Source organism: Perognathus longimembris, chromosome 13, assembly GCF_023159225.1.
Source record: "Perognathus longimembris pacificus isolate PPM17 chromosome 13, ASM2315922v1, whole genome shotgun sequence".
NCBI lineage: Eukaryota > Metazoa > Chordata > Mammalia > Rodentia > Heteromyidae > Perognathus > Perognathus longimembris.
In genome coordinates, this window is record NC_063173.1 from 59,002,751 (window position 1) to 59,018,673 (window position 15,923).

The window sequence follows — 15,923 nt, forward strand, 5'->3', positions numbered from 1 at the left end:
AAGAGGAAAATTGAAACTATAGTTGGGGCTCAAAAACACCATAGTGTAGGTAGATGATTGAGCCCTCTCTGATTCTGTTTGCTCTATCCATTGCCAGCTGCCTACCGGCCTGGTGTTTGAGGGAAGGCTTCCCAGAGAAGGAGGCAATGTTGGAACTTGGCCTTTAAGACATCCAGGCGGGAGTAGGGAGCAAAGGTGGATGAAAGCCTGGGTGTTTTCTGATGAACTGTTGAGACTGAGACCATGGAGGTGTGAAAAAATGGATTATGGAAACCACTTAGGCCAGACTGGCACTTCTCAGGATCTCTGGGTCCTGTCCCCAGATTTCCCTGCCTGCCCCCTCCACCCTGGTTCTGGTTCCCCCTGGGTGTTCTAATCTCAGATGAATACTCTCTGGGGGGAGGGGGAGGGGGCTGTGCTTCCAGGGTCTCTGATTGGATGTTGCCTCTCCTCTTCAAGGCATTCCTGGTCTATGCCGCTGGGGTCTATTCCAACATGGGCAACTACAAGTCCTTTGGTGACACCAAGTTTGTTCCCAACCTCCCCAAGGTGAGCTGAGGGTGAGCTGGGTACGGTTGGGTATGGGGGTGAGGGGGTGGCGAATGCCACAGAAAAAGCCCCAGCTGGAGTCAGGGGTCCTGGGTCAAACCTTCGTTGTCATACTGCATGTCACCCAACCTCAGCAGTCACTACCGACTCCCATATAAAGGAAGATGTCAGCTTGGTTAAACAAGGGCAGGGTGTGGAATTATGAGCTGCTTGTTAGGTGCTTGTAAGAATGGAGCCCATGCCAGGCAGGTGCTGGTGGCTCACACCTGTAATCCTTGCTTCTCAGGAGGCTGAGATCTGAGGCTCACGGCTCAAAGCCAGCCCGGGTAGGAAAGTCTGTGAGATTTTTATCTCCAATGAACCACCAAAATCTGCAAGTGGATCTGTAGCTCAAGTGGTAGAACACTAGCCTTAAGCAAAAAAAAAAAAAAGCCCAAGGACGGTGCTCAGGCCCTGAGTTCAAGCCCCAGTCCTGGCACAAGAAAGAAAACAAAATAGATTCATCAAAATGGATTCATCACCGGGAGTGGGGGAAGTCGGTGCCTGGGGCATCCCCCACCAGCCGGGCCTGAGCCGGCTGGGAGCAAATGTACTCCCACACCAGTGCTGCTCGGGCCATAATATCTGCATGAGCCGCCATGATGCCCAAACGCCTGCCCAGTTCCTCAGGGCTGTGCTGTCCTGAGCGTCCACCCTTGTCAGGCCCTGCTGGGGCTGCTGGTCCCCAAGTCACACTACGAGGTCTTCAACCAGAAGAGCTTGGGAGTGGAGGGAGGCTCTGGAGGGCAGGGTTGGGGGAGGCACAGGACCCGGCCAGTGGCTTCCTTTGTTCCCCTGCAGGAGAAGCTGGAAGGCGTGATCCTGTGCAGTGTGGCCGCCCAACAGCAGCCAGAAGAAATGAGGAGGCTCTGGCAGAACTGTGGGGATCTCATGTTCTCTCTGGAGCCAAGGCTCCGACACCTTGGGCTGGGGAAGGAGGTGAGGCCCGCCAGTGCCTGAGGAGTAGACAGTGACCTTCAAGGCTCCCCCGGTCTGGAGGGAAAGACAATGGCTGTCTTCTGTAGCTGGCCTCAGTTTTGCCATCTGTAAAGTAGGAAACAGGCAGGATGAAATGAATAGTTCCCGAATCTGACCTCCCAGGATGCTGTGCGCACAGGGGAGGAAGTCCGGCAGGGGGAGAGCCCTGGGGAGGGAGGTATTGGGGAAGGAGGGCTCCTGAACTCAAGCTGTGTAGGGTTAGACGAGAAACCTGAAGGGTGGGCCAGCTGTAGAGGAGAGACTCGAACTAAGCATCTCCTTGTTTCTTTGTTTTATATCTTTCTCCCCTGGAAAGAGGTGGGGGGGGCAGGGCGGAGGCTGCTGAGTGGAGGCACAGGGAGCCTGGCAAGGTGGCCCCCCGCCCCAGTTACCTCCTCTCCCCTCTTCCCCAACAGGGAGTCACCACCTATTTCTCCGAGAATTGTTCCATGGAAGATGCCAAACTGGCCCAAGACTTTCTGGACTCCCAGGTTTGGGCAGTGGGCCTCGGGGTGGTAGTTTGGTGGGGCTCCTGCTCCTGGTCTCTCACTGTTGGCCTGCTTTGGGGTCCCAACTTGAACCAAGAGTCAGGGCATCTTGGGTCCCTGGGGTAGAAAGGACGTGGAGCTCCTTTGGCATCACAGGTGTGGGAGGCTGGGGCTGCTTCTGCCTGTAAGTCCTGAGACCGCGCGGGGCAGAATGGAACAGCAAGAGCCACGCTTCTAGCCAGGGCTCTGGGGCCGTGGACTGCTCTGGCCAGTGAGCCACGTTTCTGTGGACACTTGGTGTGGCCCTAGGTTAATTGCTGTGATACGGTGCCTGGTGTAGTTGGGCCAGTGCTTAGCAATAGTGCTCAGTGTACAGAGCCATTAGGACGGTCAGCCCTGGCCACCTGCCCCTCACAGCAGGCTCAGGAAGGTTCCGCGGAGGCCCCAGCCTGTTTTGTCTCCCTTGCTGCCTCTCTGGACCTCCCTGTCCTCCAAGCCTTGTCCCTGTCTTTTCCAGAACCTCAGTGCCTACAACACGCGGCTGTTCAAGGAGGTCGACCCAGATGGGAAGGCCTACTATGAGGTGCGGCTGGCATCCGTGCTCTACAAAGGTGCGCCCCGGCCCCTTGAGTCCTCCCTGGCTTCCCCAGACCTGGCTGGCTGAGGCCTCCAGCTCAGCTGCTGTAGCAGAAAGAGTCCTCTCCCAGTTGTTCCTGCACACAGCCTTGAGTGGCTCTAGTCTCCATGTGCAGCCTTCAGTTACCTGGGATTCGATCCAAACCAAAGACTTGGTTTGCCTTACCTGGTCTCTGGGCCTCCCTAAGCCAGGGGATGAGGTCAGCCCATCTGGATGAGGTCAGCCCGCCTGTGCCTCCCAGGCTTGGGGTGGTAGCTGTGTGCAGAGGGTGGGGGAATTCTATAATGGAAACATTTGGACCAGGGTGATGACCTTTGCTGGCCTTTCCTTCTTTTTGTGTATGTATGTTAGGGCTTGAACTCAGGGCTTTGAACTCTTGCTTGGCTTTCCCCTTCAAAACTGGTATTCTGTCATTTGAGCCATGCCTCTGCTTCCAACTCTTTACTACTAATTAGAGATAAGAGTCTCATGGCTTTGAATTTTATTCCTCAGATCTCAGCCTCATGAGTAGTTAGGATTGCAGGCAGAGTCACCAGCACTCAACCCCCGTGGGCCCTTCTTTTTCTTTATTTTGTGACAATAGTAGGACTTGAACTTTTGCTTCGCGTTTTCACTCAAGGCTGATGCTCTACCACCTGAGCCGTACCTCCACTTTTGGCTTTTCTTTTTGGCTAGTTAATTGGAGATTGGAGTTTGTCTAAAGTCTGGATCACCTTCCAGCTGTGATCCTCAGATCTCAGCCTCCTGAGTAGCTAGGTGTTGCAGGTGTGAGCTACCAATGCCCAGCCTCTGGCTCATTCCCCCCCCCCCCCAATACATACCCTTGCCCTCCTAGTCCAACATTTACCCTAGATTCTCTGCCCCCACTGTGCTTCTCAGCTTCCATTTCCCACATCCCCACCCCCGCCTATGCCTTTCACAGTAATTCCCTGCCTGCTGCCCAGAATTTCCTCTGACCCCTGTGCATCCACCCAGCCAGATCCTTCTCATTTCCTGGCGGGTAGGGTAGCTCACCGTCAGCTCTGGAATTTCTCATTGGGTTTCTGTTTACCCCACTCTGTGCAAAGCCCCCAGAGGAAGGCTGTGTTTCATGCATGGCTGTCTCCCCAGTGCCTGGGTTTGGTAGATCCACAGGTACTTGGTGTTTGACAGACTGCATGCGGTCACGAGGTGGAGGGAACACCGTGAGCCACCGTGGGGTGACGGCTGTGTGATCCTCGTAGTCTAGTCTGACATGGGTCCAGGGAATCAGAGGGGGGCAGGACCCATGTTCTAGCCCCAGCACCACCTAAGAAAAAAAAAAATGCCAGGTGCCAGTGGCTCACACCTGTAATCCTAGCTACTCAGGGGGCTGATATCTGAGGATCGTGGTTTCAAAGCCAGCCTGGACAGAAGAGTCCCTGTGAGACTCTTATCTCCAGTTAACCACTCAAAAAATGGAAGTGGTGCTGTGGCTCAAGTGGTAGAGTGCTAGGATTGAGCACAAAAAGTTTCAGGGTCAGTGCCCAGGCCCTGAGTTCAAGCCCCACAGCCAACAAAAAGAAAAAGAGGGCTGGGGATATAGCCTAGTGGCAAGAGTGCCTGCCTTGGATACACGAGGCCCTAGGTTCGATTCCCCAGCACCACATATACAGAAAATGGCCAGAAGCGGCGCTGTGGCTCAAGTGGCAGAGTGCTAGCCTTGAGCGGGAAGAAGCCAGGGACAGTGCTCAGGCCCTGAGTCCAAGGCCCAGGACTGGCAAAGAAAAACAAAACAAAACAAACAAAAAGAAAAAGAAAAAAGACAAAGCAACTAGGTGCTGGAATAATCCTAGCTACTTAGAAGGCTGAGAACTGAGCATCTGAGTTAGAAGCCAGCCCAGGTAGACAAATCTGTGAGACTCTTAACTCCAATTAACCAGCAAAAAACCCGAAGTAGAGCTGTGGCTCAAATGATAGAGCACCAGCCTGGAGTGAAAAGGCTCAGAGACAGCCTCCAAGTACAACTCCAGTACTGGCACATAAAAAATTGTTACCTAGCCTAAGTTCTCTGATCCTCTTTATCGTACTTTTCAAGTTCTTTGCCTGCCAGTGGCCATCTGTGGTCCAAAAGTACTAAGTGGAAGAGTTCCGAAAACGAACCACCCATTAGCTCTAAGTAACTGTGACTATAGTGATTAGAGCATATTGTTATGAGAACTCTATTATTAGCTGTTGTTAGTCTTTTTTTTTTTGTCAGTCATGGGGCTTAAACTGAGGGCCTGGAGCACTGTCCCTGAGCCTCTTTGTGCTCAAGACTAGCACTCTACCACTTTGAGCCACAGCTCCTTTTTCAGCTTTTTGAGTGGTTAGTTGGAGATAAGAGTTTCACAGGGACTTTTCTGCCCAGGGAGGCTTTCAACCACGATCCTTAGATCTCAGCCTCCTGAGTAGCAGGATTACAGGCGTGAACCACCACCACCGCTGGGCTGTTGTTGGTCTTTTACTGGGGCTCATCTGGGAGTTAAGCTTTATCACAGAGGAGAGAACATTGTCCATTGAGGGTTCGTACCCTCCCTGTTCAGGGGCATGCACTGGGCATTTTGAGATGTATCTCCCAAAGATAAGCAGGAATGATTATATTGATCAAAGTCAAGCAAAATGCAACAGTATATTTGTATGTATCCCATTACTTCTGTTACAAATTGCTACAAGTTTAACATTCAAAACAATACGGGTTTATTCCTTTATAGTGCTGGAGGTTAAGTCTAAAGTTGAGATGTCTGAAGGTTTTTTTTTTCAGCGTCTGGAAGGCCACTGGCATTCCTTGATTGGTGGCCACTTTTGCTTTACCCCATCTTTTTTCTTCTTGTTTTTGGTGGTATTAGGGTTTGAACTCTGAGAGTTGTGCTTGCTAGGCAGGCTCTCTACCACCTGAGCCAGCCCTTTTTTTTTAAATTTAATTTATTTATTAATTGAACACAAATTTTTTGACAAGGTGTTGTGCAAAAAGGGTATAGTTACATAGTAGGGCAGTGTGTACATTTCTTGTGATATCTTTTTTTTGGCCAGTCCTGGGGCTTGGACTCAGGGCCTGAGCACTGTCCCTGGCTTCTTCTTGCTCAAGGCTAGCACTCTGCCACTTGAGCCACAGCGCCACTTCTGGCCATTTTCTGTATATGTGGTGCTGGGGAATCGAACCCAGGGCCTCAGGTATACGAGGCAAGCACTCTTGCCACTAGGCCATATCCCCAGCCCTCTTGTGATATCTTATGCCCTGTTTTCCAATCCCTTCTCTAGGTCAGGTAGACATATATACAATATACAATGTATCAAGAACATATACAGTATCCACGTGGCCATGCCCAAGAAAGTTCGCCTAGGGCTTTAAATGTAATGTCGATATTAGACCATATGTCGACAGTAGTCTTATATGAACGTACATACATAGCTTTTGAGCTATTGTATTCCCTTTACTTTTTAAATAAGATCTTGAGCTAGGCACTGGTGGCACATTCCTGTAATCCTAGCTACTCAGGAAGCTGAGATCTAAGAATCACAGTTTAAAGCCAGCCCAGGCAGGAAAGTCTGTAAGTCTCTTATCTCCAATTAGCCACCAGCAAACCAGAAGTGGTGCTGTGGCTCAAGTGGTAGAGCACTAGCCTTGAGCTGAAGAGGTCAGGGATAGTGCCCAGGACTGACAAAAAAAAATAATAAAAACAAATAAGATCTTGCTTTTTACCAGGAATAGGCTAGGCCACAATCCTATTTATACCTCCCATTAAAGTTGGGATAAGTGTGTGATACTGCTCCCAGCTTTTTTTTTTTTTTTTTTTTTTTTTTTTTGTGGAGATGAGGTCTTAGGAACTTTTTTCTCCACCACATTAGCCACATTTGCACTTCTGGCTTTTTTGGTGGTTAATTGTAGATAAGAGTTCATCAGCTTTGTCTTCCCAGGCTGGTTTCAAACCTGGATCCTCAGATCTTAGCTTCCTGAGTAGCTAGGATTACAGGTGTGAACCATTTGTGCCTGACCAGTGGCTCTTTTACAATATAATCTGCCTCACACAGTTTGAATCTCCACTTGCTGTCCTTGTGACTTTAGAAAACTTACACAACCTATCAGTGTCATAGTTTACCAATCTATAAAATGGACATACTAGCTTATCAAACAGACACATGCCAGAGTTAGTGTGAAGCTTAAATGAACTAGTAGGTGTAAAGTGTTCAGAACGTTTTATATTGTGTGACATCATTTTTTTGCAGGTGAGAGTTTCATCCTAATTTCTGTTAGTAATAGGGCACCATGGAACATCTTAGAGTGGGTACCACAGAGGAGGCACAGCTGGGGTGTCTACACTGGCCTTTTCCTGAGCACTTCCTCTTTTCTTAGACCCTTTTCTGGACTCAGAAGTGGCCCCCAAGCTGAAGAACTATGAATTTCAGGGGAGCCATTTCCGAGTAACACGGGGGGACTATGGCCCCATCCTCCAGAAGGTGGTGGAGCACTTGGAGAAAGCCAAGGTAGGGTGCAGGGGGGCTGACCCAGGACGCCTCTGGCGGCAGAAGTGGCTGGGCATGCGCGAGCCTCCCGGGGCCTGACCGAGCCCCCCTTCCCCCAGGCATACGCGGCCAACAGCCTCCAGGAGCAGATGCTGGCCCAGTACATGGACAGCTTCACCCATGGCTCCATCGAAGCCCACAAGAAGGGCTCCCGCTTCTGGATCCAGGACAAAGGCCCCATCGTGGAGAGGTGAGGCGCCATCCCTCCCTCCCCTCCACCCTTCCCACCTCCCCTCTTCCATCGCTGCCCTTCTCTCCCCTAGTTACATCGGCTTCATCGAGAGCTATCGAGACCCCTTTGGTTCCCGAGGAGAGTTTGAAGGTAACTTCTCGTGGGTGGAGGAGGTGGAATCCCTTCCCTCGGCCCCAAGTTCACTCCCAGTAATAACAGACGTGAAAAGCAGTTATTATTATCATGGCTCCGTCACTGTTGTATGAAGCTGACCTATATGCACCCATTTGTACATTATCCCTTGGAGTTTTAATCTATTGCTGGTGACTGAGCTCAGCACTCTGAGGTACTTAGCTATGCTGCCTCCAGAGTCTGGGGCGGATACAGACTCTGGACAGACACACATTCTGTGTGTGTGTGTGCGTGTGCGTGTGTGCACGCGCGTGTGTGCGTGCTGGAGCTAGAGCTTCAACTCAGGGCCTGAATGCTGTCCTTGAGCTTCTTTACTCAAGGCAGGTGCTCTCCCACTTGAATCACAACTCCACTTCCAGCCTTTTGCTGGTCAGTTGGAGATAAGTCTTATAAACTTTCTTGCTCAGGCTGGCTTTGAACCTTGATCCTCAGGCCTCAGCCTTCTGAGTAGCTAGACCTTGGCTGGCATCCTGCCTTAGGACTCAGACTTGCCTTTGCACACCCTCATCCACCTAGCCCTGAATAAAAAAGCTGAGCATCTAGCCTGGAGGGGAACAGCAAGCATCTCACCGGGGGCTCAGATATAAGCACTGTGCGTGAGACAAGCTCACACGCCTTCTGCTTTCTGCCTGGACTGGATCTGCTAGGGCCCAGCCCCGGGTCTGCTGTCCTCTGCAGCCAGCAGGGGGCCACTGCTCACGGTGGTATTCTATACCCACGCGATGCTGGAGGGGTTGGGTAGGTAGATGGGATCCCAGGACCCTGGTCCGCCAGGACTCCAGCAAGCCACAGCCCCTTTCTCCCCTGTAGGCTTTGTGGCCATGGTGAACAAGGCCATGAGTGCCAAATTCAAGCGTCTGGTGGTCAGTGCCGAGCAGCTGCTGAAGGAGCTGCCCTGGCCGCCAGCCTTTGAGAAGGACAAGTTCCTCACCCCGGACTTCACCTCCCTGGATGTCCTCACCTTTGCTGGCTCTGGCATCCCTGCCGGCATCAACATCCCCAACTGTGAGTTGCCTGAGCCGCCTCCCCCAAACCCCAAGGCCCCACGGGAAAATCCCTCCCCATATACCCATTCAGTCTGGCTGCAGACTGCCCTGTGCAATTCACCCTTCCATCTCTTCCTCTTTTTGGTGTGTGTGTGTGCACGTGCGTGTGTGTGCGTGTGCGTGCGCACGTGCCTCCTGCTCCTGGCGCTGGGAACTCAGGACCTAGGTTGCTATCTTTTAGCTTGTTTGCTCAAGGCTAGTGCTCTACTACTTGAGCCACAGCTCCACTTCTGCACTTTTTTTTTTTTTTTTTTTTTGCTGGTTAATTGGAGATAAGAGTCCCAAAGATTTTTTCTGCCTGGGGTTGGCTTTAAACTGTGATCTTCTGATCTCAGCCTTCTGAGTAGCTAGGATTCTACTCTGAGCCACCAGCACCTGGCTTCCATGTGTTCCTTTCCCGGGACCCTTGGTTTTGACTTTCTTTCTGGTCCCCTCATGGCCTTTTCTTCCAGATGATGACCTGAGGCAGACGGAAGGCTTTAAGAATGTGTCCCTGGGGAACGTCCTGGCTGTGGCCTATTCCACGCCTCGAGAGAAGCTCACGTTCTTGGAGGAGGAGGACAAGGTGGGTGCCAGCAGTGTGAGGGGTGGGGCTGGGGACCAGCCACTTGAGCTGTGAGCCATGAGTAGGCACAGCACAGCCTTGATCCTGGCGTAGGAATTCCTGCCGCAGGCCCGTGGGCCCGGCGGGGCCTCCATGCCCTCTCTCACTCACTCTTCCTGCCTCCATCTTTACAAGAGGAGATGGGCCTGGGGGGAGGGGCGCAGAATATCCCTGGCCTCCACCAGCCACGTGCCCTACACAGCTGCCAGCCTGGGTGGAGGTGGCAGCACAGTGGACGTGGGGTCCGGGCTTGTCTTGCAGGATCTGTTTACCCGCTGGAAGGGGCCCTCCTTTGACGTGCAGGTGGGGCTGCACGAGCTACTGGGCCATGGCAGCGGCAAACTCTTCGCACAGGTGAGAAGGCGGCCAGCCTGGGCCAGTGGCCACTCCTTGGCTTCGCCTCCCTCCCCGTGGCCCCATGCATCCTACCCCGGGGAAACTGCTCATCTCCGTGTGTGTGTGTGTGTGTGTGTGTGCGTGTGTGTGTGTGTGTGTGTGTGTGTGTGTGTGTGTGTGTTCGTTCCAGAACTAGGGTTTGAACTCAAGGCCTGGGCATTGTCCCTTAGCTTTTTAGTTCAAGGCTAGTGCTATGCCACTTGAACCATGCCTCCACTTCTGGCTTTTTGGTAGTTAGAGTTTCAGGAACTTACCTGCCTGCGCTGGCATCAAACTGTCATTCTCAGATCTCAGCCTCTTGGGTAGCTAGGATTATAGATGTGAGCCACCAGTGCCCACGCCGACTCACGTTTCCGAGCCACTGTTGGGGCCCAGGGGCTGTGAGAATGAAGGCCTGGACCAGGCTGGGCCACCTGCCCCTTACATGCCCTGTGCCTATAACCGTCCTGCAGGATGATAAAGGAGCCTTCAACTTTGACCAGGAGACAGTGATCAACCCTGAGACGGGGGAGCAGGTAAGAGCAGCCTCCGTGGAGCCCAGGGGACTGGGAGGGTGGGCATGGGCGGGCTCTGACTCCTGGGTCTCCTTCCCAGATTCAAAGCTGGTACCGGAGCGGGGAGACGTGGGATAGCAAGTTCAGCACCATTGCCTCCAGCTATGAAGAGTGCCGGGCTGAGAGTGTGGGCCTCTACCTCTGCCTCAACCCTCAAGTGCTAGAGTAGGAGCTGTGGGCCGGAAGGGAGTGGGAATGTCCGGTGCAGGGGCTGGCTCTGGGGGCTGGCGGGCTGGGCCTCCCCTGACCACGCTGTCCTCCTGGACCCCCAGGATCTTTGGCTTCGAGGGGACAGATGCGGAGGATGTGATCTATGTGAACTGGCTCAACATGCTTCGCGCTGGGCTGCTGGCCCTGGAGTTCTACACCCCGGAGGCCGCCAGCTGGCGACAGGTAGGGCTGGTGGAGCCCACCGATGCTGAGCAGGAGCCTTCTATGTAACTAAGATCAGGATTCCAGGCGCAGAAACCTGTCGGATATCCCCCTAAGGCAGATGAGCTGGGTTTAATCTGCTCTGAGCCTCAGTGTGCCTGTCTGTGAAATGGGAGCAAACATCTCTCCCCAGCCACCTCTCAGGGTGGACCAGGCTAGACATTTAGTACTCCAGCAGAGCTGACTCTGTGCTCAGTGCCTCGTATGGGTATGTGGTTTAAGGAGCAATGTTATTTCATAAATAAGATACACTTTTTTTTGTGGTACTGGGATTGAACTCAGAGCCTTCCACTTGCTAGGTTGGTGCTCTGCCACTTGAGCCACACATTTAGTTCTTTGAACTGACTGGCCTTTCTGGCTCACAGTCCTACCTCTGCCTCCTGAGTAGCTAGGATTATAGACATGAACCACTGCACCTGGTTCAAGTACACATTTTAAATCTGAGTGTGGAGAGTGAGATAGAAAGTTTGCCATTTGTCAGCCTGGGCAACATAGACCTATTTTGAAAATGAAGGGAGGTCCGGGCACTGGTGGCTCATACCTGGAATCCTAGCTACTCAGGAGGCTGAGATCTGAGGATCACAGTTCAAAGCCAGCCCAGGCAGAAAAGTTCATGAGACTCTTATCTCCAGTTAACCATCAGAACACGGGAAGTGGCTCTGGGGCTCAAAGTGGTAGAGCACTAGCCTTGATTGCAAAAGTTCACGGACACCACCCAGGCCTGGAGTTCAAGCCCCACAACCAATCCAAAAAAAGAAAAGAGAGAGGGAGGAAGGCAGGAAGGAGGAAGGACATGGATAACATGCAGTTTATAATCTGGACACCTAGGTCTGATCCTAGCCCTTCCTTTACCATCTATGTCACCTGAGCAAGCCACTTTACTTCCTGGGCTTCTCTTTCATCATCTGCTAAATGGGGACAGTGATGCCTTGTTTCCATTCTTGAGCCCAAACCGGATGGAGGAAGAGAAAGTCCCCTCGGTGTTAGCAGCAAGTGGCCCTCGGGGTAGCCACTGTATGGGGGTGGTGACGTGGTGAAGCACTAATTAACAGTTAGGAGTGGGTGCGGTATGTTCATTAAGCCCGGGCTAAGTGCTTGGTACCGGCTCTAAATGATCTCTTTGCCCCTGGCCCTGGCAGGCCCACATGCAGGCCCGGTATGTGATCCTGAGAGTCTTGCTGGAAGCTGGCCAGGGACTCGTTACCGTCACTCCCACCATGGGCTCTGATGGGCGCCCCGATGCCCGGGTCCGCCTGGACCGCAGCAAGATCCGGTCTGTGGGCAAGCCCGCCTTGGAACGGTTCCTGCGGAGACTCCAGGTAACTGAGGCCTCTCTCTTTGGACTCACACCCCACCCACCTCCACTCCGCCCCCCTCTCAACACCTCGTGGCCTCCCAGTTCTTTCATTTATTCCACAAGTTGACAGCTTGTAAAGGTAAGGAAACTGCAAGGTGTTAAGGGGAGTGAGATAGAAAAGGAAGAGAAAGGCCCTTCCTGCAGGAGGTGATATTTAAGCTGGATTGTAAATGCCAAGGAAGGATCAGCTATGTGATGATCTGAGACAGAGGAGAAAGAGCAAGTGCCAACGCCCGTGGTAATACCTGAGAGAGCTCGGTGGATTTGAGATCCTCAGATCTCATCCTTCTGAGTGGCTAGGATTACAGGTGTGCACCACCAGCATCGGGCTGGCACGAGAGTTTTGGGGTTTTTTTTGGCCAGTCCTGGAGCTTGGACTCAGGGCCTGAGCACTGTCCCTGGCTTCTTTTTTTTTGCTCAAGGCTAGCACTCTGCCACTTGAGCCACAGCGCCACTTCTGACCGTTTTCTGTATATGTGGTGCTGGGGAATCAAACCCAGGGCTTCATGTATACAAGGCAAGCAACTCTAGCCACTAGGCCACATCCCCAGCCCCTGGTACTGGAAATTTGGAGGAGATAAACCATAACAAGAGACTGACCAGGGCGGAGTGCCCTTGGCCTTGGCCCCTGGTAGAGCCTGTGGATGGAAGGTGAGTGGACATTACTTCTTCCCTTCCTTCTGCCAGGTGCTCAAGTCCACGGGGGATGTGGTCGCAGGGCGGGCCCTGTATGAGGGGTACGCAGCCGTCACCAATTCGCCCCCCGAGTGCTTCCTCACCCTCAGGGATACAGTGCTGCTGCGCAAGGAGTCGCGGAAGCTCATCGTGCAGCCCAACACGCGCCTGGAAGGTAAGAAATGGACTCTGGGCCCCTTCAATGGAGCCAGGCAGGGCCTTTTGGGAGCACAGAGCTCAGAGAAGGCTCGTGGGGAGTGCTCCCTCCTCTCCTTCCCTGCCCTGCTCCCTCCCCTACCAAACCTCAGGCCAAAACCTTAGGCAGCAATGCAAGGCCTGAGGAGAACCGGGCCAGAGCAAGGGCTCGTGGGGCAGCCAGGCAGGAACTGGGGAGCCCTGGCACCAGGTCAAGATCGAGCAACGAGCTGGGACTGCGCAGGCCGCGTCGAAGCCAAGGGAGGACTGGACTGTGCGGTGTGCGGGGTGGAGATCAGCTCAGCTCCCCCGCCCTCCTCTCTTCTCAAGTGACAGTTCTGTGTCCAGAAGCCCTGACCCGGTCCGCATTGGCGCCTGCGCCCGTGTGCTCCCCCGTCTCCAGCACACCCAGCTCATGCCGTTCCCGCTGCCTGGCACGCTCCTCCCCGAGATCGGTCACTCAGGTCCCCTGAGCATGCTGTCCTGCTCGGCCCTTGCCTTGTCTGTCTCCTCTTTCTATGGTAGCACCCTACCTACTTAGAAAGTGGAGATCTGACGATCCAGGTTTGAAGCCAGCCTGGGCAGGAAAACCTATGAGACTAATATCCAGTTAACCACCAGAAAAGCCAGAACTAGCGCTGTGGCTCAAGTGGCAGAGTGCCAGCCTTGAGCACAAAAGCTCAGGGTCAGCACATAGGCCATGAGTTCAAGCCCCAGGACCGGCACACACACAAACAACAACAAAGATAGTGAGGATGAGGATGTGCCAGGCACTGGGTAAAATGTTCTCATGGATTACCTCCCAGCAACCCCGTGTGCAGTGGGTGTTACCCCAGCTTTCAGCCGGAAACTGAAACAGACCAAATATTTGCCTGAAGTCACACAGCTAGCTCGGGGGGAGAGGACAAAGGGCAGGACTTGAACTTGGCCTTGTGAGCCTGAGCCTGTGCTCTTGGCTCCAGTAGCCCTGGAAATGCCTCAGTGCACTGAGTGCTATGACAAGGTGGAGCTGCTGAAGTGTGCTAGAGGGAAACCCCACGAGCACTCAGGAGACTCCCATGAGCCCTCGGGAGGCTCGGAACAGGCTCACAGGGGCATACATTGGCTGCCAGTGGGGTGGCTGGCACTGGTGGCGTGAATGGGCATTATTAGATGCAATCACCATAGCTCCTGGGGAGAAGTAGTTCTGTGTTGAGCCCTTTTCACAGACAAGGAAACAGGTTTAGAGGGTTGGGAAACATGCCTGTGGAGTAGGCAAAGGCGGAGCAGTTAGTGGACTGTACCTCCAGGGGGCAAGGCTGTATCCGTCACTGAACATGGCACATGGTGTAAACCTTTCTGTTTGTTTTTGTTTTGTTTTGTTTTTGCCAGTCCTAGGGCTTGAACTCAGGGCCTGAGCACTGTCCCCGGCTTCTTTTTGCTCAAGGCTAGCACTCTACCACTTGAGGAACAGCACCACTTCCGGCTTTTTCTTTATATCTGGTGTTGAGGAATCGAACCCAGGGCTTCATGTATGCGAGGCGAGCACTTTTACCACTAGGGCATATTCCCAGCCCCTGTAAACCTTTCTGTTGAGCTCTGGAATGTTGTGATTTTTTTTTTCCCCAGACTGAGTTTTATTATGTAGCTTAGGCTAGCCTTAAACTCAGGATCCTCCTGCCTTAGCCTCCTAAGTGCTGGGACACCACACCTGTACCATCATATCATGCTTGGTTTTGGTGAAAATCTATTTCTTGGCAGCACTTGATAGGCAGGCACAATTTGAGCCATAGTCCCAACCCTTTTTATTTGTTATGATGGGGTCTTTTGCTAACCTTTTGCCCATGTTGGCATGGAACTTTGATCTTCCCCATTCCCACCTTGAGAGTAGCTGGGATTACAAGCATAAACAACCTCACTTTGCTTGGTGTAAATATCTTGGTATGTGTGTACATGTGTGTGCGTGCTAGTACTGGGACTTGAACTCGATGCCTAACTGCTGCCCCTTAGCTCTTTGCTCAAGGCTAGTGCTCTGTCACTTGAGCCACAGCTCCACTTCCATCTTTTTACTGGTTAACTGGAAAGAGGAGTCTCCTGGACTTTCTGCCTGGTTTTGAATCTCAATCCTCAGATCTCAGCTTCCTGAGTAGCTAGGTTTGCAGGCATGAGCCACCACACCCTGCTTGTTGATATAAATCTGAAGTGAAGGAAGGGGGAAAAGCAGATAGCAATTCATTTAATACTCTCCACATAATCTTTCCTCCTCGGATTTTTATAAGGGCTAAAATAGATAATTCAGCTGAGCACTGAATAGTGTTGGGCCCGAGAGCTCACTGAGAACTTGCTGCTCCTGCGGCTGTTGTAATGATTTTGCTTTCTGTTCACATCTTTCCCTGACGCTGAGTTCTGTCTTGTCCACCCAGGTTCGGAAGTGCAGCTCCTGGAGTATGAGGCCTCAGCTGCAGGCCTCATCCGCTCCTTCTGCGAGCGTTTCCCAGAGGATGGACCTGAGCTGGAGGAGATCCTCACCCGGCTGGCCGCTGCAGATGCCCAATTCTGGGGGGACTCCAGCAGGACCCCAGTAGCCTACTAGGCTTGAGAGATCTGTATGGCTCCTTTCCCTACCAAGTCGCCTTGTGCTGTTAGGTGTAACTGGCCAGGGGAGGGGCAGGAGCTGGGACTTTGGTGCTACCTCAGCAGAGGGAGGTGACACTAATTCCTCCTATATGTCAGCACTTTCTAGTTTACCAAGTGCTTCTCCTCTGATGCTTGACTGCACTGCCATCTATGGAGTATGCACAACAGGGCCCCGAGTCCAGTTTTTCAGATGAGGAAGTGACAGTTCTGAGATGTGACTGGTCTAGGTCCCACTGGTGGTATATGACAGAGCCAGGGCTTAAAAACACTGTCACCAAATCCACGCTCTTCATGTATTACTTTTCTAAGCAGAAAAATAATCTGAAACCATCACCAACCTTGCATTGTGTGATTCTTGCTGTTGTTGTTCTGGTACGTGTATGTTTGTGTTTATACTGGGTTTGAACTTTAGGACTGGGCGCTGTCCCTTGGCTTTTTTTTTTCCCCCTCAAGGTTAGCATTCTGCTACTTG

The 15,923-nt window shown here is 52.5% G+C and overlaps 1 protein-coding gene across 3 annotated transcripts in view; it reads left to right on the forward strand.

Moving 5' to 3' along the window:
• The window catches only part of Dpp3 (dipeptidyl peptidase 3), a 23,344-nt gene extending 7,556 nt beyond the window's left edge, over nt 1–15,788 (forward strand). For all 3 annotated transcript variants that reach the window (XM_048360369.1, XM_048360371.1, XM_048360370.1), the window contains exons 3-18: nt 460–549; nt 1,390–1,527; nt 1,983–2,057; nt 2,572–2,665; nt 7,043–7,173; nt 7,272–7,402; nt 7,476–7,534; nt 8,387–8,581; nt 9,075–9,187; nt 9,488–9,580; nt 10,075–10,137; nt 10,217–10,341; nt 10,449–10,569; nt 11,748–11,927; nt 12,653–12,815; nt 15,238–15,788. In XM_048360369.1, coding sequence (XP_048216326.1) covers nt 460–549; nt 1,390–1,527; nt 1,983–2,057; nt 2,572–2,665; nt 7,043–7,173; nt 7,272–7,402; nt 7,476–7,534; nt 8,387–8,581; nt 9,075–9,187; nt 9,488–9,580; nt 10,075–10,137; nt 10,217–10,341; nt 10,449–10,569; nt 11,748–11,927; nt 12,653–12,815; nt 15,238–15,407 — 1,941 coding nt within the window. In that variant the 3' untranslated portion in view covers nt 15,408–15,788. The remainder of the gene's footprint in view (nt 1–459; nt 550–1,389; nt 1,528–1,982; nt 2,058–2,571; nt 2,666–7,042; nt 7,174–7,271; nt 7,403–7,475; nt 7,535–8,386; nt 8,582–9,074; nt 9,188–9,487; nt 9,581–10,074; nt 10,138–10,216; nt 10,342–10,448; nt 10,570–11,747; nt 11,928–12,652; nt 12,816–15,237) is intronic.
• Nucleotides 15,789–15,923: the final 135 nt, after the last annotated feature.